General features: G+C 37.2%; 1 protein-coding gene across 1 annotated transcript in view; it reads right to left on the minus strand.

Annotated features, from left to right (window-relative positions):
• Positions 1-25918, minus strand: part of Nin (ninein) — a 104396-nt gene that overhangs the window by 16742 nt on the left and 61736 nt on the right. Inside the window, exons 15-25 of the mRNA XM_026391069.2 lie at positions 24190-24311; positions 22639-23144; positions 19578-21722; positions 18191-18316; positions 18009-18078; positions 16187-16402; positions 13755-13868; positions 11890-12012; positions 10970-11083; positions 10063-10209; positions 1416-1595 (exon numbers count right to left, since the gene is read on the minus strand). Coding sequence (XP_026246854.2) covers positions 1416-1595; positions 10063-10209; positions 10970-11083; positions 11890-12012; positions 13755-13868; positions 16187-16402; positions 18009-18078; positions 18191-18316; positions 19578-21722; positions 22639-23144; positions 24190-24311 — 3863 coding nt within the window. The remainder of the gene's footprint in view (positions 1-1415; positions 1596-10062; positions 10210-10969; positions 11084-11889; positions 12013-13754; positions 13869-16186; positions 16403-18008; positions 18079-18190; positions 18317-19577; positions 21723-22638; positions 23145-24189; positions 24312-25918) is intronic.

A 25918-nucleotide genomic window follows, 5' to 3' on the forward strand; every position in this document is an offset into this window, starting at 1 on the left:
GTGAGGCCCTGGATTCAATTCTCAGCACCTCATAACAATAAATGAATAAAATAAAGGTCCATCAACAACTAAAAAATATTAAAAAAAATAAACATGCAAATAAAGTTTTAATTCAGTACTTGGGTTCTGTGTCATTAAAAGTCTTTTCTTAGCAGGGTGCCTGTATTCCTAGCTTTAGGGAGTCTGAGGTGGGAGATCATTTGAGCCTAGGAGTTGGAGATCAGTCTAGCTAGGCAAGATAGCAAACTTGACCACATATCAGAAACCAAAAATGAGAGCAATAAAAAATGTTTTTCAGTCTAGCTTGCCAATTTTTTTTTTTTTTTTTTTTTTTGTACCAGGGATTGAAGCTAGGGGTGCTTAACCACTGAGCCACATCCCTAGCCCTTTTTAAATATTTTTTTTAGAGTCAGGGTGTTGCTAAGTTGCTTAGGGCCTCACTAAGTTGCTGAGGCTGGCTTTGAACTTGTGATCCTTCGGCCTCAGCCTCCTGACAGGCTGGGATCACAGGCATGCGCCATCGCACCTGGCTTAGCTTGCCAATTGTTGAAGCTTACTTTTATGGATTTCCAATGATCCTTTCTAGGTAAATCTGGTTGGGTCTATAAACCCAACATCGGACAAGGTAGAAGGGATCTATCAAGACTCCAAGAGTCAAATTGTGATGTGATTATCAAGATCACAGACATAGCAGTCCTAGTCCCTGCAGCTCTGGCATGAGTAAAACTTTCAGAAGTGAACAGTCCCATCTGTTCTGTATCAGACTGCTTGTACCTGAAACAGTACATTCGCACTATTAAGTTCCATGAGGACAGGGACCATGTCTCTCTTGTCCCCCACCATGGCTTCAGTGACAACAGTTTCTAAAGGAAAATCTGTGACTCTCTAGTTTTTCCTCAGTAGAGGTCCTGAAGCACAGATTAGATATAAACAGTGAACTTAAGAGCAGAGGTAAGGAATTCAAGCATAGTTTGTTGGTTGGAAAAGATCTTTAAAAATCACTTTAACCTTGAAATGCTGACTCTAACTAACTCCTTATAAGGAGCTAGACCCATAAGATCTGAGTCTAATTTTGTCATTTTTGTAACTTCTGGTCTGGGCAGCTATCCAATTGGAATAAGAACTATATGGTTGACATAATTTCTACGAGTCTATATTTTTTATAACAGGATTAAAATCACAGACTTATTTTAATATAGAACTCCTTATACAAAATGAAAAAAATATTTTCTAAACATACTTGGATAAAATTATATGTAAGTAAATGATAAATGATACACTCTTAAAATAAGTCTTCTTTCACAGGCTACTCAAATCTGTACCCTAGAACCACTTCAATCATATCACACATTCATTTTCATATCAAACTAATCCTTTTCAGACATATGTCATGATGTGCCAGCCTTTGGAGTTACCTTTTCCCGGGAGTGTGTGAGTTCTGCTTTGGTGTTCTGTACCACAGTCTGGAGTCTCTCATTCTCTTGCCAAAGCAGCTGTTGTTCCTCATTTATCAGATGATCCAACTTGTCCCAAGACAGCCTTTTCTGCTGGCTATGGAGCCCTGATGGATGGGTGGCTTTTTCTGGGTCCCAGTTCTTAAGAGAGAATTGCAGAGGTAAGCCTTAAAATGACCCTGATGGGTCATTTCTGTTTTAAGAATTGTATCCTATTTACCTAATGACACCAATACTCATTAAGCACCTTTCAACCTTTTTTGTGTGCCTAATGTGTATAGATATGAATAAACTATATTCTTAGAATATAGATATGATATGAATATAGATATGAATAAAACTATATTCTTGGAATTTAATTTTAAAAATCAGGATTGGAAATTCTCTGTTAAAAATGGCCTTTGGGAAAACTGGCCAGTCAGGTTCAATAGCAAATAGGATTATAGAGCAAATCCCAGTTACTAATAGGACCCAAGTATATGGAAGTTGGTGGCATGAAAATTGCCTTGTTCTTAGGAAGTTATCTTTGAACCCATATAATACTCTTTTTCAAAAAATATACATATATTTGGATAGATATATACAAATGGACACAATGGCTTTATTTATTTATTTAATGTGGTACCAGGGATCAACCCCAGTGCCTAACGCATGCTAGGCTAGTGCTCTACTACTCAGCCCTAGCCCCAGCTCCTGAACCCAGATTATACCCTTTTGACTAACAGAAAACACAAAAGGAACTCTGAAAGGCACTTCCAACCTGAAACCTTTTACCAGCCAAACTTTTTTGTTTTCACATATGCAATCATATCCCTTTTTAGAATCCCAAAACACATATTGTCCATGTAATTGAGGCTTGGACTCAGGAATGTGCTTTAAATTACCAGAGAGATATATTTTTTGAATCTAAAAATAATTTTAAAAAACAAAAACAAAAAAGCATACACCTAAGTAAGTCTCCTGCCTTTTAAGCTAAATATGAAAAATAAAAAAGGTAGAATCTCATTTAGAAAAAGTCAGCCCAAAAGTAATTTTTAAAATACAAACTACATTATTTTTAAAAAGTACCACCAAGAGATAAAAATAACTGAATTAGTGCCTACTTTCACTATAGACAAAATCTTAACATCCACCTAAAGACTAGCATCTATAAAATTCTTAATTTACTTGTATACAGATTGATTAGCATTTGTGATAGTTTAAGATGAGACACTTTTTTTTTTAGTTGTTGATAGACCTTTATTTTGTTTACTTATTTTTATGTGGTGCCGAGGATTGAACCCAGTGCCTCACACATGCTAGGCAAGTGCTCTACAACTGAGCCACAACCCCAGCCACTTTCTAACAACACTGTAATGTGCCAGCTAAGGCTTTAACTAGCTCTTCCTGGTCTTCCTGGTACCATAGGTGAAACCCATTAGGTAGCAATGAATTATCTCCTGAAATTCACCATTGTTGTATTATGCAATAGTTTTCCTTCTCAGGAAAAGCTTACTTTTCTTGCAGCCCTTGTGTGTGTTTCTTGATTAATTTCTTGTAATGTTTTTCTTGACTTAATTTTTTTAGTCACACTAAAAAATAGGATGCTCTTACATATCAAAGTTTGGAAGTGTTTTAATTTCATTACTACAAAACTCAACTCAGCTATGGTCTTTTGACTTGTTCAATACCAAAAAAATTACCTTTTGATATACTTTATATTTTCACTTATATGATGTTCAGAAACAAGCATCTCTGACCTATGGTGACAGAAGGTACATAAATCCGTCCCTTCCCAAGAGCCTCTCCTCTCACTGGTTCAGTGGGCACCCACATGGAAAGTCAGTTTGGCCCCAGAAAAGTGACCGTGAAACATATTTGCTGAGAACTTTAGGCAGTGGGAAGAGTGATCTGCTCGGCAGAGGGAGGCAGAAAGTGCTTCCATTCAAAAGTGTAACTTTGCCCTTTGTGACAAGGAGTGAGACTAGCTGTGTGTGGATCTATGAAGGGGCTGGGACTGGTGGATGCTTGGAGTCCCTCAGCTTGCCACCCCAGCTCCCTTTGGCTTGGTCACCTCCTGCAAGCTTAGAGGAATTCAGAGGCTACAACTGCTGTAGTTTGGACACTTGCCATATCCCTGAGCACATCGACTGGGGGTCTCAGGTCCAAGAGGGCACAATCCAGATAGATCCACAGGCTTGTTTGGTGGCCATGCTCCACCTTCAAAGTACAAAAAAATAAGCATTGGGAGTGAATGTAGCTGAGCTGTGGATAACTTTGCCCTAGCACAAGCTAGTGGGCAAGGAAGGGTGGAGCTCAGCCTACAGACTGCCCTAACTGGTTTGGCCCCTTTGTGTTGGAGCTGAGGAGGAACACACAGGACTGAAGCTGTAGCCTGCAACCTCACCCCCCCATACCTGGTGGATTCCAAAATTAGAAATCCCAGAAAAAAGTATATCCACTTAAAATACTTTGGACAAAAGGAATCTTAGCCTCTTTTTGTTTCTGCCTTCATTATATTCTATATTGTTTTGTTTTCCCCCATTTTATACTTTTATCTAATTTTATATTAAATTTAAATTTTAAAAAATTATTTAATTAGATTTTTTCTTTCCTTCTCATTTTTATTTCCTCTTTTCTTTCTTCTTCTTCTTCTTCTCATTTCTTCTCTTTTCCCTCCCTTCCCCATTTTTCAATATTTTAGTACTAATTTTACTTTAATTAATATGTCCTAGTGTAGCTTATTCTATATTATTTCCTCTCTTTGATTAGTAGACCTGTAGAGGTCATTTCTAATAGGTTTTTTTTTTCTTTTTAGATGGACACAGTATCTTTATTTTATTATTTTTTTATGTGGTGCTGAGAATCGAACCCAGTGCCTCATGCAGGCAAGGCAAGCGCTCTACCACTGAGTTACAATCCCAGCCCTCAAATAGGTTTTTATTATATGTTGATATCTGATTTGTTTTTAAATTGTTTCTGTTTCTGGTGGTAATTCTCTTTTCTCAAAGTGGTGCTGGGGACTGAACATGTTGGGTAGTTGCTTTGATACCAAAATATACCCTAAGCCCAGGGTACATTTTAAAGATAAAGCCACTCACTAAAGACCCCAAACATGGTAGTGGAAGAGCTATCCATCTAAACAGATGCATACATCTCAACATGGAAACACACACACACATACAAACAACAACAACAACAACATGAGAAAACAAGGGAACATAATGTCTCCAATTTACTAGCTCTTGATAACTGATTACCCATAAATACTGAATTAAGTGAAATGCCAAAGATATAAAAAAGATTGTTAAAATGACTAAAATGTTCCAAGATATAAATAAATAGATGAATGAAGGAAGGAAAACAATGAAGGATATGAAGGAGATTATGAAAAAGCATCTAATAGAAATCTTGGCAATGTAAAGACATTAAGTCAAATAAAAACTCAGTTGCAAGTCCAACCAATAAATGAGATCAAGTAGAAGAAAAAATATCATGGCTTGAAAATAAGGCTGAACTAGAACCATCAGATGATATTAAAGAAAAAAATATATAAGAAACTATGAATAGAATATACAAGATATCTGGGACAACTTTGAAATACCAAACTCAAAGATTCATATGTCTTGAGGTAGGAATGGAGATACAGGTTAATGGCGCAGAAAATTCCCCAAATCTTGTGAATGAGATGGACATTCTGGTACTGAAGACATTTATAATAATAAAACAACAACAACAAAAAAAAACACAAAGAAAAATACCCCTCCACAACATATTAATTAGAATGTTAAAAATTCAGAATGACCAAAGTATTAAAAGCTGTGAGAAGTGCCAAATAAATAATAAAGGCAAACCTAATAGAATAACAGCAGATTTCTCAACAGAAACTCTAAAGGACAGGAAGGCATGGAATGATGTATTACAAACCCTGAAAGAAAATAAAAGTCAACCTAGATGACTATCTGGCAAGGCTATCCTTCAGAAGAAATAAAGACCTGCCAAGATAAGCATAAACTAAAGGAAAGCATGACCACTAAGCCAGTACCGCAGAGATACTTAAAGGAGTCCTACACAGAGAAGAGGAAGAAAGAATATCAGGGCTTCAAAATAAGGTGGATGAACTAGAACATTCACACAGAAATGAAAAAAAAATCAAGGAAACACAGGAAAGAATAAATCTCATTAGAAGAATAGATGAGCAAATGAAAATTAGGAATGAAAAAAAAATTAGAAAAAAAGAAAATGACAGAAATTAGTACATGCCTTTCTACCATAACCTTAAATGTAAATGGTCTTACTTTTCCAATTAAAAGAAACATACTTGTGGATTGGATTAAAAATGTTTCCTAATGAATTGTAAAAAGTCATCTGAAAATAATGGCAGTTGTATTTCTTCCAATATAATTATTATGCGTTTTAAGAAAATGTTGCCTACAAGAAATATCTCACCAGGATGGAAAATAATAGTCTATTCAAATGAAATCATAAAGCAAGAAGGAGTACCTATGTTCATATCTGACAAAACAAACTTCAAGCTAAAATTAGAAGAGACAAAGAAGGTCATTACATATGGCAAATGGAACAATCCACCAAGAACATATAATGATTGTAAATATATATACCCTAAATACAGGTGCATCCAATTTCACAAAACAAACACTACTCAACATAAAAGGACAAAGAGACCCCCAACTCAATGAAAGCCGAAGACTTTAATACACCACTTTCACAAATGGATAGATCATCCAGATAGAAAAAATCATCATCATCATCAACAACAACAAAAACAGTTAAGCTGTGCCCTACATCAAATGGACTTAACAAGCACCTGCAGAATATTCCATCTAAGGACAACAGAATAAACTTTCTTTTCAGCAGCTCATGGAACTTTTTCCAAAGTAGATCATATTTTAGGCCAAAGCAAGTCTTAACAAATAAAAAAAATTGAAATAACCTTGCAACTTATCAGAATACAATGGAATGAAATCAGAAATCAAATGCAAGAGAAACAAATGAACACATGGCAATCAAACAGTACATTTCTGAACAATTAGTGGATATTGAAGAAATTAAGAGGGAGCATTGAAGAATTCCTAAAACTAGATGAAAAAAGAAACAATATCCTAGTACACATGTGATCTTGAAAAGTTCACATACACATATTTTATAGCTATGAGTGTCTATATTGAACAAATCAGAGAAATCTCAAATAAATAACCAATGCTACACTTCTTGGTCTTTAAAAACAAGAACAAGCCAAATCCCCAAATAAAGAAATAATAAAGGTAAGAGGTAAACCTAATGAAACAGACAGAAAGAACAATAGAAAGGATCAAGGATACAAAGAATTGGTTCTTTGCAAAAATAACTACCGATAAGCTCTCAGCCAAATAAATGAGAAAGAAAGAGAAAAATAGATTAAGAGAGAGATTGAGAGATAGACAGAGAGACCCAAATTAAATAAAATTAGAGACAAAAAAGGAGATACTATAATAGATACCACTCAAATCCTGATGCGCATTAGGGACTACTGTGACTATTCTAATAAATTGGACAGTCTAGTAAAAAGTGAATAAATTTCAATACCCTACAACCAACTAAAATCAAACCAAGAGGATATAAAAACCCTAAATAGACCAAGAATAAGCAATGAGATTGAAATAGTAATAAAAAGTCACCCAACAAAGAAAAGCTCAGGAACATACAGATTCAATTTTGAATTTTATCAGACCTTTAAAGAATATCAGTGTTCCTTAAACTGTTCCATGAAATTAAATGGGAAGGAATTCCTCCAAATTCAGTCTACAAAGACAGTAACATCCTGATACCAAAACTAGAAAAGGATACAATAAAATAACAAATGAAAACAACAGACCAATATCTTTGATGAACATAGATGCAAAAACCATCAATAGAATACTTACAAACCAAATTTAATTACACATTAAAAAGATCACATACCATGATCAAATCCCAGGAATGCAAGGATGGTTCAACATAGGCAAATCAATAAAGGCAATACACCACATATATAGATCAAGGACAAAAATCACATGATCATCTCAACATATGCAGAAAAAGCCAAAAAAAAAACAAAACCCAAAGTTCAACAAAGTTCAACATCCCTTCATAATAAAAGCCCTGAAGAAACTAGGTATAGGAGGATCATACTTCAATATAATAAAACTATATATGACAAACCCCAAGTCAACATCATACCAAATGGGAAAAAAAAAAAAGTGTTTCCTTTAAAATCAGATGCAAGATAAGGAGGTTCATTCTCACCAATCCTATTCAATTTTGTACTTGAAAAGCCAGAGGTATTAGATAAGATAAAGAAATATAAGGAACATAAATACAGAAGGAAGAAGTCAAATTATTCCTATTTGCAAATATGATCCTATGCTTAGAAGACCCTAAAGACTCTACAAGGAAGGAGACTTTAAGATTTGATAAATTCAGCAAAGTAGCATATGAAAAACAATAACTTTCCTATACACCAATAACAAATCTGATGAAAAAGAATCAGGAAAATAATTCCATTGACAATCATTTAAAATAAATAAATAAAACAACTAGGAACCAACCTAACAAAGAAGGTGAAAATTACAGAACAGTGAAGAAAGAAATGGAAAAATACTGTAGAAAGTGGAAAAGCCTCCATATTCCTGAATCAGCAGAATTAAAACAGTTTAAAAGTTTGTATTACAGAAAGTAATATACAAATTCAATGCAATTCCTATCAAAATACTGATGACATTCTACACATAACTAGGAAAAACAATTCTAAAATTCATATGGAATCACAAAAGGCCCACAATAACCATAGAAATCTTGAGCAAAACAAGCAATGCCAGAGGTATCATTATACCCAATTTCAAAATATACTACAGAGCTATACTAACAAACACAACATGTTTGTTATTATAACAAAATAAAAACAGACATGTAGATCAATGGTATAGAATAGAGGACCCAGAAGTAAATCCCCACAGCTATGGCCATCTGATCCTTGACAAACGTGTCAAAAACATATTTTGGAGAACACACAGACAGCCTGTTTAACAAATGGTACTGGGAAAACTGAATACAGACATGTAGAAGATTGAAACTAGGTCTCTATCTCTCAACCTTAAACAAAAGTCAATTCAAAATGGATCAAAGTCCTAAGTATAAGACCTGAAACTTTAAAACTTCTAAAAGAAAACATAAGGGGAACATTTCAAAATATATGCATAGGCAATGACTTCCTGAAAGGACTCCAGTAACTTAGGAAATGAAAGGAAGAATCAACAAGTGTGATTACATCAAGTTAAAAAGCTTCTGCACAGCAAGAGAAACAATAAAGACAGACTTAAAAAATTAGGAAAATCTTTGCTAGTTACTCTCCCAACAGAGTATTAATATCAAGAATGTGTAAAGAACTCAAAAAACTACCCCCTCCAAAAACAAACAAACAAACAAACAAACAATACATGGGCAAATGAATTGAACAGACACTTCTCAAAAAAAAGTACAAATGGAATAATTACATGAAAAAATGTTCAACATCTTTAGCCATCAAGGAAATGCAAATCAAAACTACACTGAAATTCCATCTCACCCAATCTTTTATTTTATTTTTTTAATATTTTTTAGTTGTTGGTGGATCTTTATTTTATTTATTTGTATGTGGTGCCTCATGCATGCTAGGCAAGCGCACTACCACTGAGCCACAACCCCAGTCCCTCACCTGATCTCTTATATCTCAGTCAGAATGGCGATCATAAAAAAAAAAAAAAAAAAAAAAAAAAAGAGAAGAAAAAGGAATACAAAAATTAAGTACTGGAAAGGATGTGGGAAGAAAGGAAAGGAAAGAAAACCCTTATACACTGTTGATGGGAAGTAAATTAGTATAGCCAGTAAGGAAATTGAGCACGGAAGTCTTTTTAAAAAAATGAAAAATAGAACTATCACATCATCCAGCTATATCTTCTTGATATATACCCAAAGAAATTAAAGTCACATACTATAGTGATACCTGTATACCCACATTTATCAACATACAGTTCATAACAGGCAACTTATAAAGTATTATTCAGCCATAAAGAAAAATGAAATTATGACATTTGCAGTTAACTGAATGGAATTGGAGATTATCATGTTAAGAGAAATAAACCAGACTCAGAAAGATAAACATGCATGTTCTCTCTCATGTGGAATGAAGGGGAAAATAAAAAGATGACACGAAAGTAGAAGACTGAGAGGAGGAAGCATATGAGGGAGGGGAGAGAGGTAGATGCATATAGAGGAGGGAGACAGGAGGATACCGGGGGTAATGGGTGGGTAGAAATGCACAAAAATATGTTATATGCATTTACAAATACATCACAATGAAATCCACATAAGTAATAAGCATTAATAAAACAACTATTTCAAAGGAACTTCTCTTTATAAAACAAGTGGGTATCAGTATTATCAACTCAAGAGGACACAAAAGCCAGCTGGGTGCCAGAAATGTTCTATATTTTGACTAGTGGTAGTTACACAAACACATTCACAAAAATACAACTATATGTAAAATTATATATATATCTATATGATCACATTATAGAAGAAAAAGGTGTGCCTCAATAAAAAAAAAAATTACCTTGTCACCCACATTCTGAAGTTGTTTGTGTAAAGACATCACTTCCTGTTTCAAAGCTTCCTTTTCCTGCTGAGTCACTCGGAGGTCGGATTTAATCCGAGACATTTGAAGATTCACATTCTGCAGGGTTTCCTCTAAATTCTGAACCTGCATGAAAAGAATAAGCTTACACTGCTACCCAAACCTCATGGTCTTACCGCCACCATATCCAGGAACGAATAAACAGGGACTAGAGAACTCCAAGGCTCCTGCTTCTGCTTACTATATCCAGTTCTCTTTTCAGTAGTTTGGTGGAATCCCAGGATATTATGTAGGTTTACAAGATGCTAAATTATGTTTAGGAAAATGGTAAAGTGTGCCTGGAGCAAGGTAGTGCTGATAGTCACCTGGTAGATCGCCAAGTGATAGCTGACAAAGGAGAGTGCCGACTGGCATCACAAAAGGTGGCTTCACTGTGTCCTGGAGAAATCGAGTTTCAAGTTTACCAGCTTGTGGTATTGGTTTGTAAATGATCTCTTCATTGAAAATAATAATATATGCTTGTAGAATCCTATTTTGCACTGATATCTCATATATATTTCAATTAAAACTTTAAATTTTGTAAAAGGAATGTTGATAGAGATCTTTAATAGGGCATGGACGTGCTTCAGAAATCCTATTTCTAAATTGGGAACAAACACTGATTTCAATATACTATTCTCAAGGTTTCATAATAAGTAATCTCATAACTAAAGAACTTTGAAGGAAATGTTGTTTGCAATATATGGACATACTATATAACATGTATGTAAAATTGGATACTATGTGATCATTCTGAGCCCACCTGGAGTATTCTTTCCACTGGGATTTCTATTGGAAGACATAGGAAAATATTCATGTGGTAATGAAACAGGAATTGTCCACATACCTTTTCCTGAGAAGCCACCAGCTGTGACTTCAAGCTCTCGCTCTGGTGCTCCCAAGACTTTTGTTCTTGCTTCATTGTAGCAATTCTGTGCTCTAAACGTCTTGATTTTGCCACCTGTTTTAGGAAGAGAAGCAGGTGAGAAGGCATTTTTGCAAACATACCTAGCCTCAGTTTATCACCCTTTGCTTACACTGTCAAGAACAAGTACCACCTACATGGGAGATCAGGGAAAGGAAAAATAAAGTAGAAGTTTTCCTGACTCTGTTCTACTTCTAATTTTGAGCCTTTTCATTTTTGGGTTTTCCCATTGTTTTTTCCCCCCTTACTGCCTCATTTTTTTTTTTTTTGTAGTTGTAGATGGACAGAATGCTTTTATGTTATTTGTTTATTTTTATGTGGTGCTGAGGATGGAACCTAGTGCCTCATGCCTGCTAGGCAAGCGCTCTGCCGCTGAGCTACAGCCCCAGCCCCATGCCTCATATTTTGATGGTAGGAAATGTTGGGCTGGAAGGCAATTAGAAATCTCAGGAGTGTACTGTAACAGGAAAACACAGAATAAGGCAGGTAGGGAGAAAGAAAGAAGAGGTTTTGGATCTGCTAAGGAAACTAATAGAAAAAATTGTCTATGAAATAGATTTCAGATTATTAAAAACAATGTATTAGTTATAGCATACAGAACAGTATCATTATTGTATGTAGATATTATATATATTAATCAGTATCCCAATATACTAAAATGAGACAAAGTCACAATCTTGGCTTCATGAGATCTAAGGTAATGTAAGACCAGCTGAAATGCTGTTCCAGGAAACTCTGGAACAGGAAGGCTAACATGGGAGGCCCGTGGTTGAGTACCTCTAGAGAAATGCTCTTTAGGGAACACATTCCATGATGTGGTAAAGTCTTATTGTTTTTACTACCTTATCCACGTAGCTATTTAATTCTTCACTCAGAGCTTCTTTTTCTTTTAGCAGTTGTTCATTGTAGCTTAGAACACTAGAAATTTTTTGCTGGAAGTCAGAGAGATCAGGACATCTGTGCAGCTGTAAGAGATAAACAAATGAGCCCCACCATCATCTCCTGGCTGTGTTCATAAAGAGGTATTTATAAACAGGGAGTTTTCATGACTGCTGAGATTTCCCTATCTGTAGATATTTCAGAGGACATATAAACTCTTGCAGACTATAATTAACTCTAACAAACCGTTCCCTGCTGGCTTCTCTTTCACTCCCCAGTTCAGTGCTGCAATGTCTGCTCAGATGGACTCAGACAGATGTTGTTAAATAATGATCCCAGCTTTCAATTTCACCTTCAGGGTAACATAACTGTACTGCCATTCTGCCATCCATCTAACTTGTGCACAGTGACACATTATATTGTCCTCATGCTTTTTCAACTAGAAAAAAATCTTTTTTCAAAAAATGTGGGTCAAGAATATAGCATCACCATGAAACAAATACAAGGTATCAACACAAGGGCTGTTTAAGAATATAACAATCTGTGTTTTCTAGCTTGTTTCATGTGCCCTTTCCTTTGGAGGATGCTTAAGTTGACTTCCCAGTAGAGTGTTGCTAATGTGAATGCTCGGGCTTCTTCCTCTCCACGTTACAAACCAGGAGGTTTCTTTGCAGCATCAATGTTGGTATTATTGACACTTTGGGCTGAATTAATTCTTTTGGCAGCAGGAGTGGGAGGGTGGGGAAAGGAAAACTGTTCTGTACATTATAGGTTGTTTTACAGCATCTCCAGCTTTATCCCCATTTGTGAAAACCAGAAGAGTCCTAGACATTGCTAAATGTGCCAGGGTCAGGGAATAAGCCCCCCATCTAATCCTGTTGATAATCATGGATTTAAAGAGGCCACTTGTTTCTTACACCTCTTAACCCTTCCCCACATTTTATAAATGTTTAATTTTCCACCCTTGCACTTGACTTTCACATTTTTCAGTTCTTTAGTATCATTCCAACAGGGCCATCTTTCTATGTCCTGCTTGAAGTTGTTTTACATTTCGCTTTAGAAATAGTTATGACAAATAGATTTTACTGGTTGAAACTTGTCTTCAATTGGCAACAAATCTAACATACTTTGGAAGAATAGGCCAGAAGGACATATTGGTCTAATGAAGAGCCTTCTCCTTTAACCAGGACCTTGCAAATTCCCAGAAAGCTTATTATCATTCTGGATGTCTACAGACTCATGTGATTTCTGCGGATGCTATTTGTGTTTCTTTTCAGTGCAGTAGGTAGAAGGCATAGAAGTGCTTGCAAGCTATGATCCATGATATCACATAGAATGGCACATGCTTTCTAGGTCTGAGCTGAAGGCAATGACAATAGGCTGACCTTCCCTTACTCAGGGTTTCTGGCGCCTGACAAAATAATTACAAGGAAGAACGCTCAGAGGCACCACCTTCACCTGTATCCTCACAAATCAGAGTAAACAGAGTAAGGAAAGTTAGGAGCAGAAGTCACCTCCTTTTTAAACAAACTAATGCTACTTTTTTTCTCCCTGGCCAGGAGAAAGTAGAACTACCAATTCCTTGGGTTGAAATGGTTGGGCTTCATTTACAGTAATAGAATTTTGGAGTCTCCAACCTAACTAGAAAGAAATATGAATAATTACCAATAAGAGCTCTTGCAAATGGACTTGTCCCTTAAATCCTCAGCTTTACCAAGCAATAAGCTAGTTGAGGGGAACAAGTGCAAAGGATGTTTGGTGGCTAGAAACACCAGACTAGGGGGGCACAGTCTGCTCCCTCAGCCCCTCTAATGGTATGCAGCCTTACTTGTTTCATTTTCTCCAGTTCATCTTTGAGAAGGAGGTTTTCCTGTTCCACAATATGAGTCTGTATTTTAACTTCAGAAAGTTCTGCTTCCAAAGAAGACACTAAAGTGGAGGACTAAGAGAAAAATAAAAACTCAGATAATAGACACATTCACTCAGGCTGGGGAGACAGATCAGGTTCACAGAGGGCAGTAAGTATGAAGGAAACAATGACACCAATTCAACCACAGGCTGCTTTATGAACTTTGTCCTTGTTTTTAAAGGAACTCACTAAAGCCATCTTAAAAGGCTTTCCCCTTAAATAACATGAATAGGATTCCTAAGGCAGTTTTTGTACATTTCTCCACTGTGGGGTTACTTTTTCTTGTCAGAAAAGCTTTTGAGATTATGAAATTTCTGTTTTCCAATTTTCTGCTTTATTAATGTCTGATTAGTGGATTTGAGCTACAATAATTATTACTTGGGTGTTTTGCCTAGGGATGATTTTCTGTTTTTGTCTTTCTACATTTTTTAATTACCATTCTGAAATGAATTCTGTAAATTCTCCCTATTTAATCAATTTTTATGTTAATATGGACTCAGGTATTTATTATAGTCTGTGTTTACTTTATTCTATTATATATCTATTTTGTAGATCACTTAATTCTTTTTTGCCTAAAATATGTTTCTAGTTATAGATGGACACAGTATCTTTATTCATTTATTTTTATGTGGTAGTGAGGCTTGAACCCAGTACCTCATTCATGAGGGGCAAGTGCTCTAACTCTGAGCTACAGCCCCAGCCCCTCCCTGAATTCTTTTCTTCCCCAGTGTGGCTACATCCTGCATGCTGTTGGGCTCCTGCAGCGTTTATGTTCCATTTTGGTACCCTCCCTATCCCGACATCTTGAATGGATTCACTTATGCTTTTCTTGTGAGAGTACTGGAAGATGTAAAACACTTCTGGGGATGAGCAGCTTCATGAAAATGAGTAGGTACATGGGTATTTTCTAATGTCTCCTTTCTCACATATGTGGAGGCACATAGAGATACTCTTGAATATTTTTTTCACTTAACATTGTGTTCTGGAAATTATTTCACATAGAGAGCTTTCTTATTTTTTTCTCAAACAGTACTACTGTGGTATGGATGTACCCACCACATTTCCTCTACCACTCCACTGTGTAGGAGCATCTAGGTTGTTTGCACTATTTTGCAATTACAAACAATGCAGCAATGACTAACCCTGTGTATATGACTTTTGATATTGTTGCAAGTATACCTGTAGGGTATATTCCTAGAAGTGAGATTGCTAGGCAAAATTTTGTTATTTATTGCCAAATTTACCTGCACACGGATGATATAATTTTGCATTCTCACCAGCAATGTATGAAAATGTTTGTTTTTCAGAGCTTTTGCCAACAGAATATGTTGTCATATTTAAAAATTACTGCTGGTCTTTTAGGTGATAAATTATGCATTAGTGTTGTTTAATTTGCACTTAACTAATTATGACTGATTTTGAACACTTTTTCATAGATTTGAAGACCATTTTTATCTCTTTTGTGAATTGTTTGTTCATATCTCTTTCCAATTTTGCTATCAGATTTTATATCCTTAATTTTTAAGAGTTCTTTACCCATAGAGGTATGAGCTCTTCTCTCTCTAGTTATGTTGTAAATATTTTCTCCTACTTCATCAGTTGTCTTTTGACTTTATATAATTTTTTTTTGCCATGCAAAATTTTTTTTTCTTGTATTGCCCTGTTTTAGAGTCATAGTTGACCTTTTTAAAAATGATAATTAAAGACAAATTCACCCATCATGTTTTCTTTTAGGAGGAGGAGGAGGGGGAGGGGGAGGGGAAGATCCATCTTTACTCCAGCAGTTTGAGAAGCCACCTTTGTCACCTACTGTTATTTCTTGGCATGTGTGGGAGACTGGCTCCAGTACTCTCCACAAATACCCAAGCCCCCAGATAACCAAGTCCCTTATGTAAAATGGCATAGTATTTACGTATACCTATTCACGTTCTCCTGTGTATTTTAACTCATCTCTAAATTACTTATAATACCTAGTAAAGTGTAAATGCTATGTAAATAGTTGTTATAATGTATTGTTTAGGGAATAATAATAAGAAAAAGAACTCTGTTCAGTTCAGATGCAATTTTAAAAAACAGTTTTGATCAGAGGTTAGTTGAATCTATGGATGTAGAAACCATATATTAGAAGACTGACCATACTAGGTATCCATTAGTATTTGTATCAAATTCAAGACTTTCTAGTCCATTTATCTGTCTGGGATAGGGATTAATGTTCCAGTACCACACTGTTTTAATTATTATATTTATGCATAAAAAAATACAAGCATTTCTTCTAGTTCTTGAGATTTCCTTAAAAAAAAGGAAAAAGAGAGAGGGGGGAAGAGAAGTTGTAGGGTGGCTGCAGATCATACCTGCACTTTACAGTATTCTAGTTCTTCTTTCAGATCAGACTTTTCTTGTTCCCATTCCTTGAATTTACTGTTTCCTGGCTCTTTTTCCTTCTGGCATAGCATTGCTGCCAGACGTTGATTAAGTTCTTGCAATTCTTCCTGGTTTTGAGAGTTCTTTTGGCTAAGCTCTGCATTTTCCAAATCCAACTGTTGGTTTTTGATTTTTAAATCTGAAATCTAATTAAAATTGAAATACATTTTTAAAACTTGCTACCCTGCTTCTGCTAAAAAACAGATTTAGAAACTAATTCTTTTTTCCTTTCTATATAAAGTTTAAAAGTAAGTATAAATAATAACAGAAAAAATATGTACCCATTATTACAAATTCGGTCATTAAGAAGTGTATGAGACACAGCTTAATCCCATCCTTTAGGATGATCTATTGTTTGCAACTGGATATGTAAACCACTAGATCATTTTCTATGAATACACATTTCTATGAATATATAAAACCCACATACACATAGAGATTCTTTTCTCTTTTTTAAGCAAAAAATTAGATCATTTCATGTTTGCATAGCCTGCTGTTTCCACTTATAATATCTTACAGATGCTTACGCTTTCCATGAGTGTTTGGAAATTATGTGTTTCTTCTTATGGTTGTAGGATATCCCAAGTAGCAAGATTTTCCATAATGTATTTAGCCATTCTGCACTGATAGACATATAGGTTTGTTATAATTATTTCCTTTAATTATGAGGAAACAACCCATCTGTATCTGGTATCATTTTACATTTAGGATAATATCTTTTAGAAGCAGGGTTGTTGGGTTAGAAGGTATACATAAACATTGTTGTTTTGATAGATGTCTCCCAAATCTGTTCTTCAGAGTGCTACCAATTTACAATCCTATTGGCAATGTATTTCTCATTTCCTCACAACCTTTTGAATCCTAGATGATATCAACTTTTAATTTTTGCTAGTTCAATTGAGAAAAAAAGAAACTAATTTATACTTCCCTCGTTATTTTGAGGATAACCATCTTTTATGTGTTATATTATTTTTGTATAATTAGAGCATTCAAATTGATTACCTATTTTTCAACTGGGCTTTACCATTTTTCTACCTTTTTTTTCTTTTTTTTTTGTGGTGCTTGGGATTGAACCCAGAGTCTTGTGCATGCAAGGCCAGCACTCTACCAACTGAGCTATATTCCCAGCCCTGGTTTACCATTTTTGTGAGAGTACAAAATACATTTTGGATGTTAAAACCCTGTACATTTCAAGTGCTGAAAATACTCTTTTCCCAGTATGTCCTTGTCTTTTGACTATTTCAGACATAATCTTAAATGTTCTTCACGTGCTCAACTACATGTTACAAGATTATATAAAATGAACATTGAATGGCACAAGCTATCTGAATAAATTATGATTCTGTGAAATGATATGCTGATTAGCTGGCATTCTATATCTGTGAAATTCTGTCCTTATCTTTCTGCTTTTAATCATGATGAGGAAAAAGAAAGGAACTGACATTGACTGAAGCTGCACAAGGGCTAGAGCTAGTATTCTAGGTGTACTTTAGAGGTATCCCAACTCCTGCTGGTTATAAAGCTTGCATTAAGCACAGGATCTAGAAACAATATATACATTATTTTCTAAACAGAAACCCAGTTTAGAGTCAATGAGAGGTGAGTTTCCATTTTTAAACTCAGAATTTACAACTTTACTATCATTAGCAATGTACTATTCTAGGAATATATTTAATTACTATAAATTTGTAAATTTCAAATAAAAAAGGAAATTTCAGAATCAAGAAACATTGGGCAATACTGTTTCCTTACCTGTTTTTTTAAATTTTCAACCACCTTCTGAACTTCAGCTTTTTCCTGTTTTATAGTTTCTATTTTTTGCCTAAAGGAAAAATGAAAATTTAATTTGGGGGCTAGGCTTTAAAAGTTGAAGTTAAATAGTTTTTTAGTCCTTACAAAATGTCTTAAGAAAATTCAAATATACTCTGTCTTACCACAGTTCTTCCTGAGATCCACTTAATTTTCCTAATTTCAGGCTAGAAATGCTATCTTCTTCATTTAAAGTAGTAATTTCATTTCTCAAAATAGAATTCTCCTCTTGAAGCTTTTCAGATTCATATCTGAAGTACAGAGATTTTTTTAAAAAGTTATAAAGCAGTCATCTGGCATCTTTGGAAAATATTTTTTAGTAACTTCCAATAAAGTAAGTATTGCATGCCAGTTAAAAAGAAAAGTCTAAATTAGTGGTCTCTTGGTCCTTGGAAATCAAGTTTTGACATAAAGATTTACTTCTTTTGGGAAGTAAGAATTTCACTAAAAGACATCAGGGGAGTGTGGCTAAAAAAAAACTTGAGCATGGAGATGGGCATTGAGATTCAATATCAATCTGGTGGTTGATTTTCTCAATGGCAGGCATATTGCTTTGAACAAATGGCTTTATTTATCTCAGTCTCAAGGCCTCCCTGCTCTGAATAGACATAAACCAAATTACTAAGCTGTATGAGTTTTAGTTTTATGCCCACAGGGACCTACAGAAAGAAATTTTACTACATTAATCAAAGGGCCACACTGAAATATGTATACTGTTTACTTTGAGATTCTATTCATCTCATTATATGCTGATGTTTTGAACTAAAAATGGCCTGAGGAAGGAGAAACTATCTCAGAATTTTTTTGTTTTATACCATTAAGATATTTTAAACATGATGTAATATTTTACAAGATGTTTTTAGATTTTGCTAGAAGACTCATATTTCATAAAATCAAGTGGGCAATAGTTTACATTAGTTCTACCTTTGTCGCTACTCTTTAAGCATATTTATTAGAAACTAGGAGCTCCTTGGTAAGTATACGCTCTAAGATAAATTTCGATTGTTTTTAGAATATCAACATGCACTTCAAGTTATCTAAATGAAAAACTATAAGCCACAAAACATCTTTCCTATATTAGTATAAGATAAGAATTTTTAATCTACCAAGAGAGTTAATAATACACAAAAGCCATTCATGCTCATATAACGTGTTTCATCAAAATGAGGAAAGTAATTGACATTGAGCAAAATAATAGCTATCCATCCAAATAAAGTTAAGTGCTAGAAAAGAGGTAAAGTTGTACAGTGGTGACGTATGTGGTTAAACAGCAAACACTCGCCATTTTGAACTTTCACACTCCATATGAACACATTTATTTGCTACAAGAAAGAGAATGCCTCCAAGGCAAGGTTATTTGTTAATATGACATAGAAGCAGAAGGAAGTCTAGGGTACTGCTCTTTTCTTGAAGACTAACAGGTTAGTTTCTCTATGCACAGAAAGCAGTGCAAGTTAGATTCGATCAGGTGCTCTGTGGGATTCCGTGAAGTCTAGAATGTACATACGTTACCTCAGAAGTTCAACTTTCTGCTGCATCTCACTGCATGTGATTTGCAAGTCATGCATCATTGCCTTCAGCTCTTCCTCCTTCTCTCCCTGAGAAGGTACATCTTTCTGCTTAACTAAGGTAGTGACTCTCTCCCTTAACTTTCTAGTCAGCTCCTGTAGCTTCTGTTTCTCCAGTTCTAACTCTGCTATTGTGGCCTGACGCTGAACATGTTTATCTTGAAGGCCTAGGAGAACAGGGCTTTCCTCCAGTATAACTTGAGTCCCACCTCTGGAATTTTCTTGATGTGTCTGAACTGTTCCATACACCTGAGGGATTTCATGTGCTTTTACTTTTTTGGAGATTTGCGTTCTGCCCTGCTCAAGGCCCTGGTTTTCTTGGTTGCATTCTTCTAAAATATGGCATGCCCTCAAAACCTCAGGCACACACTCTTCCAGCGTCTGATTGAGTTCAAGTACCTTCTCATCACACTCGGCCTTCGAGTTGTCTGAACAGGCTTCCCACAAGGAGAAGGAGCCACACTGCAAGGCTGCTCTTTCCTGCAGTTTTTTAATCTTCCCTTGAAGCTTCAAAACCAGAACGTTTAGCTCCTCGTTTTCTGTTTTGACCTCATCATAACTCTTCTCCAGGCTAAGGAATGTTTCAGTCACTTCTTCCACTTTCTTTAGCTCATCCTGCAACCTGAAAACCTCCACAGTGAGCTCTTTGTTGCTCTCCAGGGCCTCCTCGTAGCGTGTCTCCATCACTCTCAGCTCTTCCTGGAGGCAGTCATTTTCTCTGCTTGCATCTTCATATAGCAGCTTATACTTGGGAGAAGCCTCAGGGATTCTCTCAAGCATTTTTAGTTTCTTTTTTAGCACAGAAACATCAAAAAGCAGGTCCTGTTTCTTTTCGGAAGCTCGGTCACAATCTGCGCGTAAGATCATCAGTTGCTCCCGAAGCTGACTAATCTGATTCTTCAGGTCCCAGGATCCGGTCCTGGTCTCTACACTGTTTTCTAGCTCAGAAAAACTCTCTATGGAAGCTTCAGACTCCTCCATTCTGACCTCCTGTCTCTGAACAGAGCTTGTCGCAGTACTCCCCAGGTCCTGGACCTCATCATCTTGCAAGTCACTTAGCCTGCATGGTGCAGTTTCACCTTTTTCTTGCTTCATTTGGTTTGGGGATGAAAATGATTCTGTCTGTTCCATAGAATTTCCAAAAAACTCAGTAGTTGGCTCCTCTAAACAAGATGACATCACCGACCCTGGCTCTAGTCTTTGCAGCCTCTGCTGCAATCTGGAAATCTCAGAAGCCATTTGCACATTTTCCTTCACTGCGCGTTCATGAGCTCTCTGCAAGCTTACAAGGACATCTCCGTTTTCTTCCAACAGCTGTTCCCCTTGCTGAAGCAGGGACATGGTCCCATTTCCTTCCTCCTCATCCTCTCCTGTTGTTTGGCAGCTACCCTGAAGCCTGGAGAGAGGAATTGCTGCCTGCTGCATGTCCTTAATTTTATTTTGCAGTCTGGAGATTTCTGTGCTCATCTCAGCCCTCTCTCGATCTGCTTTCTCACAGGTCACTCTGTGGATGGTCTCCATGGCCAGAAGCTTGGCCACCATTTCCTGCCTTTCCTGTTCACGTTCCAGTTGTAACTGTTCAAGCTGCTGGCTGGCCAGCTGCTCTGAGGCCCCTGCCTGGCATAGGACCTGCTCTCGGTCTCTCAGTTCTTTTTCGTGACTGCTCTTCAGCTCAAGTATCTGGTCAGACAGTAGATTTTGCTGACTTTCAGATACATTCCTTAGGTCTTCCAGGTCCTGGAGCAGTTGCTCTCTCTCTAGAACCATGCTGTTTAAATGTTCTTTGTATGTTTTCTCCAGCATCTCTCTCTCCTGGGACAGGACCAAAGAAGTTGCTTTCTCCCTCTGAAGAGTCTTCTTAAGCTGCTCCTGGGCTTCTGCATACTCTTGGGTGAGCTCATCCTTCTCAAACTGCCACTGAGATTTCTCCTCCAGTTGCTGTTCTAGAAGGTCCCTCAACTCTTTGCTGTAGCGCCCCTCTAGGCTTTGAAGAGCATTTTCACATCTCTCAGTGACTTTCTGACAGTCAGCCTGAAACTGGGCTTCTATCTGAGAAGTTCTTCTATTATACTCTGTTTCCATTTTTTCCCTAAATGTGGTCAACATACAGTATTACTGAAATTGCCACCAACTCCAGAAACAAACAAAATACATTGTTCCATGCATAGAGGAGGCTGCCAAGCAAACAGTTAAAATTCTTTCTAAAAATGATCTTAACTTATTCCTCCATGTTTCATGTGTACCGGGGAGGAATCACATTTCTAAAAGTTAAGAGTGGCAACTACAATTAATTTGGAAGACAGCTCTCTCTGAAGTTAGGAGAATATTTATGAAACCAAATTCTTTGGCATAGACCTGGATGTACTTACAGATTTTTAAACCAAAGTCTTAAACTGGTATTTCATATGAAATGATGAAATATGTATTGACCTAACCCCTAACTTGGGAAATATATAACACTGCTTCATTTTAATTAAACATGCATTGCAGGATATTAGTCACTTAAATCATACATATTAACAAATTCATTTTGGGTTTGTTTCTTATTTAATAAAATAGCAGTATGTCAGGGAGTGAAGCACCAAAGCCCTCAAATGAACTGGGATTTCACAAAAGGAAGGTGAGCACAAATTGTCATTTCATAACTCTGGGAAGAAATGGAAGGTTGCTCAGAATCTAGCTTATAAACAGCCTTTCTTAGAAAGTAACAGAACCAAAGTAGGAAGAGACCACATTTTGGATCATCTTATCTTCATCTGGAGCCTTAGAAGATAGGTTTTAATACCAGGACGACTTTCCTTTTTTTAAAAAAACAAATAGTTCCAATACTTTCCAAGTTAAGCTTAGGTGTAAACAAGGTCAAATCAGTTGGAAATTTTAAGAAGAATCTATACAACCCCTGGGCTACTCTGCCTTCTGGTTTTTCCAGGCCTCCTTCACTGACTGGAGCTTCTGGTGCCCTGAGAGGACGCACCTGGGTTGCTTGGCTCCCCTCACATCCTTACCTTCCCTCTTGAAGTTCCCTTTGGTGCTTTTCCAAGAGCTCTCTCCTCAACTCCTCTTTCTCAAGAGTGTGCTTCTCCACCAGGCTGGTCAGCTGCTCCTGGTGAGACTGCTCTAGGTCCTGAGTCAAGCCCCTCACCTTCTCCTCTGTCCAGGTGCTACTCTGGATGAGTCCTTCCCTCTCTTGGCTAAAGCCTTCTTCCACCTGCTGCAGTCGGGCCTGGAGCTCCAGCTCGTGCTCCAGCCTGAGCTCCTCCCTCAGGCGAGCCTTCTCCTCATCCCACGTCACCTGCAGTTGCCTCTTCTCCTCCTCATGCTGGCAGCAGGTCTCCCGGTGCGCCTCCTTCAGTGCCATGACCTGCCCCTGGAGTTCTGCAATTTCACTTTGAAGGTCACTTATTTGTTTTTCCAAGGTGTGCATGCCATGCTCGTACTTCTGCTTCATGGTCTCCTGCTCCTTTTCACAGGTGAGCCTGGTCTCGTCCAACTGCTTTTCATAATGGCGCACCTACAAGCAAGACAGGAAACCACCACAAGATTGTTCAGCTCGAGCCCATGGAAAGGAATGTGATGGGGCAGCAAGTATTTTGTTCTATAATCATTTCTGAATTTTCATACTTTGAAAATAACTTATTTCAAACACCTTAAATAAGATATCTAAATCTGGCATAATTTGTTTTTTTTAAAAAAAAACTTGGTTAAATTATACTAGTTTCTGAGCAACTCTATTAAGAACTGGGAAGACCCTCACACTCACACATAGATACTCTTTGTCTTCCCATGAGTCCTTTCCAACTGAAAACTTAAGGTCTTAAAATATTTAATTAATTCAAATATTTATTGATACTACAAGGTACCCTGAAAGCCTCAAGGCAACATAAAATCGATTAAGACATAGTTCCTGCCATTGAAGAGAAACTAGTCTGGACATGGATAAGACAAGTTTACAAGGCAGAACATCAAATATAAAAAGCCTAGAAAAAAGAACTACAATGTAGCATAGGGAGTTAGAAGAGAGAAAAATCAAATTTGTTTAGAAAATTCTGGAATGACTTCCTGTAAGATGGCAATGTTTGATGCAAACTCTGGAGGGTAAGTGGACTTTCAAGAGGCAAAAAGCAGTAATAACAGCACAGTTTGTAATAGTGTGAGCTAAAGGGGACCGAGTTTAATGGAGAACCACAAACCACCCAGTTTGGCTAGAGGATAAGAACTTGCATGGCAACAGAGAAGACTGGGAATGTAAATGGAAGTCCCAAGGTGACTTGTTGGGAGGCCAAGGATCATAACTTATACTTAATTTAGTACATAATGCTACATCAAAGGGATTTTTTTGTGGTTTTATTAAGATGTTGAAGATTTTTTAGAGAAACTCTCTCAGGAGGAAAAGGGCTTGCCCTCAGCCTGAGGAAGTAGGCTTCTGGTAGCCACCAGACATAGGAAGAAATGCATAGAAAGTCCTGTTGTGTGAGAAAGACTTGGGAAAGCCCCACATGAAAATGGTTGTCAGAGATCAAAGAAATTAGGGATCTGGGTTGGTAAGAGAAACTTACCTTGTCTTCAAGCTCCAGTCTTACATGACACAAGTCCCTGTGATGTTGTTCTTTCATCTGTTCAATGACCAGCTCAGCCTCGATGCTCATATTGAGTGGATTGCATTCTTCAGAACCCAGTCCTAAAAACAGAGGGGACCCACTGATCCTGTGGCAGGTTCTTTCAATAACACAATCTGGCATCTGAGGAGGGACCCCCAATTTACCTAAAGCATAACTTCCAGCCTAAATTTCCCCAGATGTGAGCTACTAGAAAATAAGAGAAGCCAAGAGAAGTCTCTTCTCTTTTCAAACATTAGGAGAAACAAGACACTAAGATGAACAGATTCTTTCTTGTATCGGCAATGTACCAACCTCAGCAGAATATACCTTTTTAAACAGTAGGTAGACATAGGTGTGGAATTACTGCTTAAACATGACCTCCTCCTAATGAAATGGTATGTGGTGAGTAAATAGTGGGAGAAGTTTGGCCAACCAGCTTTCTATCCATCCAGCAACTACTGAATGACAAACTGGCACAAGGGCAACGGGGCTGGGGGGTGAGTGGCCAGCATACTTGCTGCCAGGCTTTGAGGAGTGGACATCATGAGTCAGGATGTTCAGCTCATCACTCAATAAAAAGGAAGACTTGGTGTCATTGAGTTTCCTGTTGATCCCCCTCTAAAACTGTTGGCTGAAAAATAGGACATAATTTGGAACCTGGATATAGGCAGGGTTTTTTTTGGGGGGTGGTGAGGGTGAGGATTCACAACTCCACCGTGTGAGTGTACCTCTGAAACTGCCCATGATGACTGATGAGGACATCGAGAAGGAAAAGACTAAGTCGAAGGTTGAGCTAGTGCCAAAACACTGTGTGTCTACAAAACAAAGTCTACTATTAGGTAGCAACCTCTTAAGGCAGGGAAGCCCAAGATAGTTTTTCATGTGGGAATATATAGGCAGATGGGAGAAAGGGACCCCTCTTGGGCAGAGACCTCACAGCTAGGATTGACAGTCTTGACCTGGGCTTCTAATCATATGGCATATCCCCAGCTGAGAATCAACACATGGATATAGGCCACCCAAAGATAGCCATCTGTGAAGAGCACAACCCAACTGCTGGATGGAAAAGCTGCTGAAATGTATCATATAGTCTCCACCCTTGACTAGAGTATATAGGCCAAAAATCAGAGAAAACGGCTGAAGACCTCTTCCACTCCTCTCCTCTACCCCCTGCTGATTCTACAGTAAGTAGGTGAGGGAAGCAATGAACCATATTTGTGAGAAAAGTACTTTCACCCAAGTAGCAGAGAGGAAAGCTATTTATAACAAAAGAACTGATTTTGATCCGTTTCTGAAACCTGAACTCAATGCATCTGAGCAAAAAGGCAGGCTATCAAGATGGGGGAAAGAGCCAGGAGTAAAGGTCGCATGGTTCCCAAACAACTCTGACTTCCAACCTTGCCCCTGGAAATTTTCCTCAAAGGCACAGGCAACCAACCCTTATTTATCTTATTTGTTGTTCTGCAGCGGCAACAGAGGCATTTAGCATAGCCAGCATAAGAAAACCAGTTACAGATTCTGTGGTTTGCGGCTGGCTCACCCTCCAAAACCATCTTCATACCAGCCAGGCACTCCCAGAGAAAGGATTCAGCAATGGCTCTGTGTCTGAATTCTAACACTCCAAAGGCATGGGTTCTTAGATTTGCAGTCAGTTTGTTTGTTTTAAAGAAACATTCCTTTGTTGATG

This window comes from Urocitellus parryii, chromosome 6 (genome assembly GCF_045843805.1).
Source record: "Urocitellus parryii isolate mUroPar1 chromosome 6, mUroPar1.hap1, whole genome shotgun sequence".
NCBI lineage: Eukaryota > Metazoa > Chordata > Mammalia > Rodentia > Sciuridae > Urocitellus > Urocitellus parryii.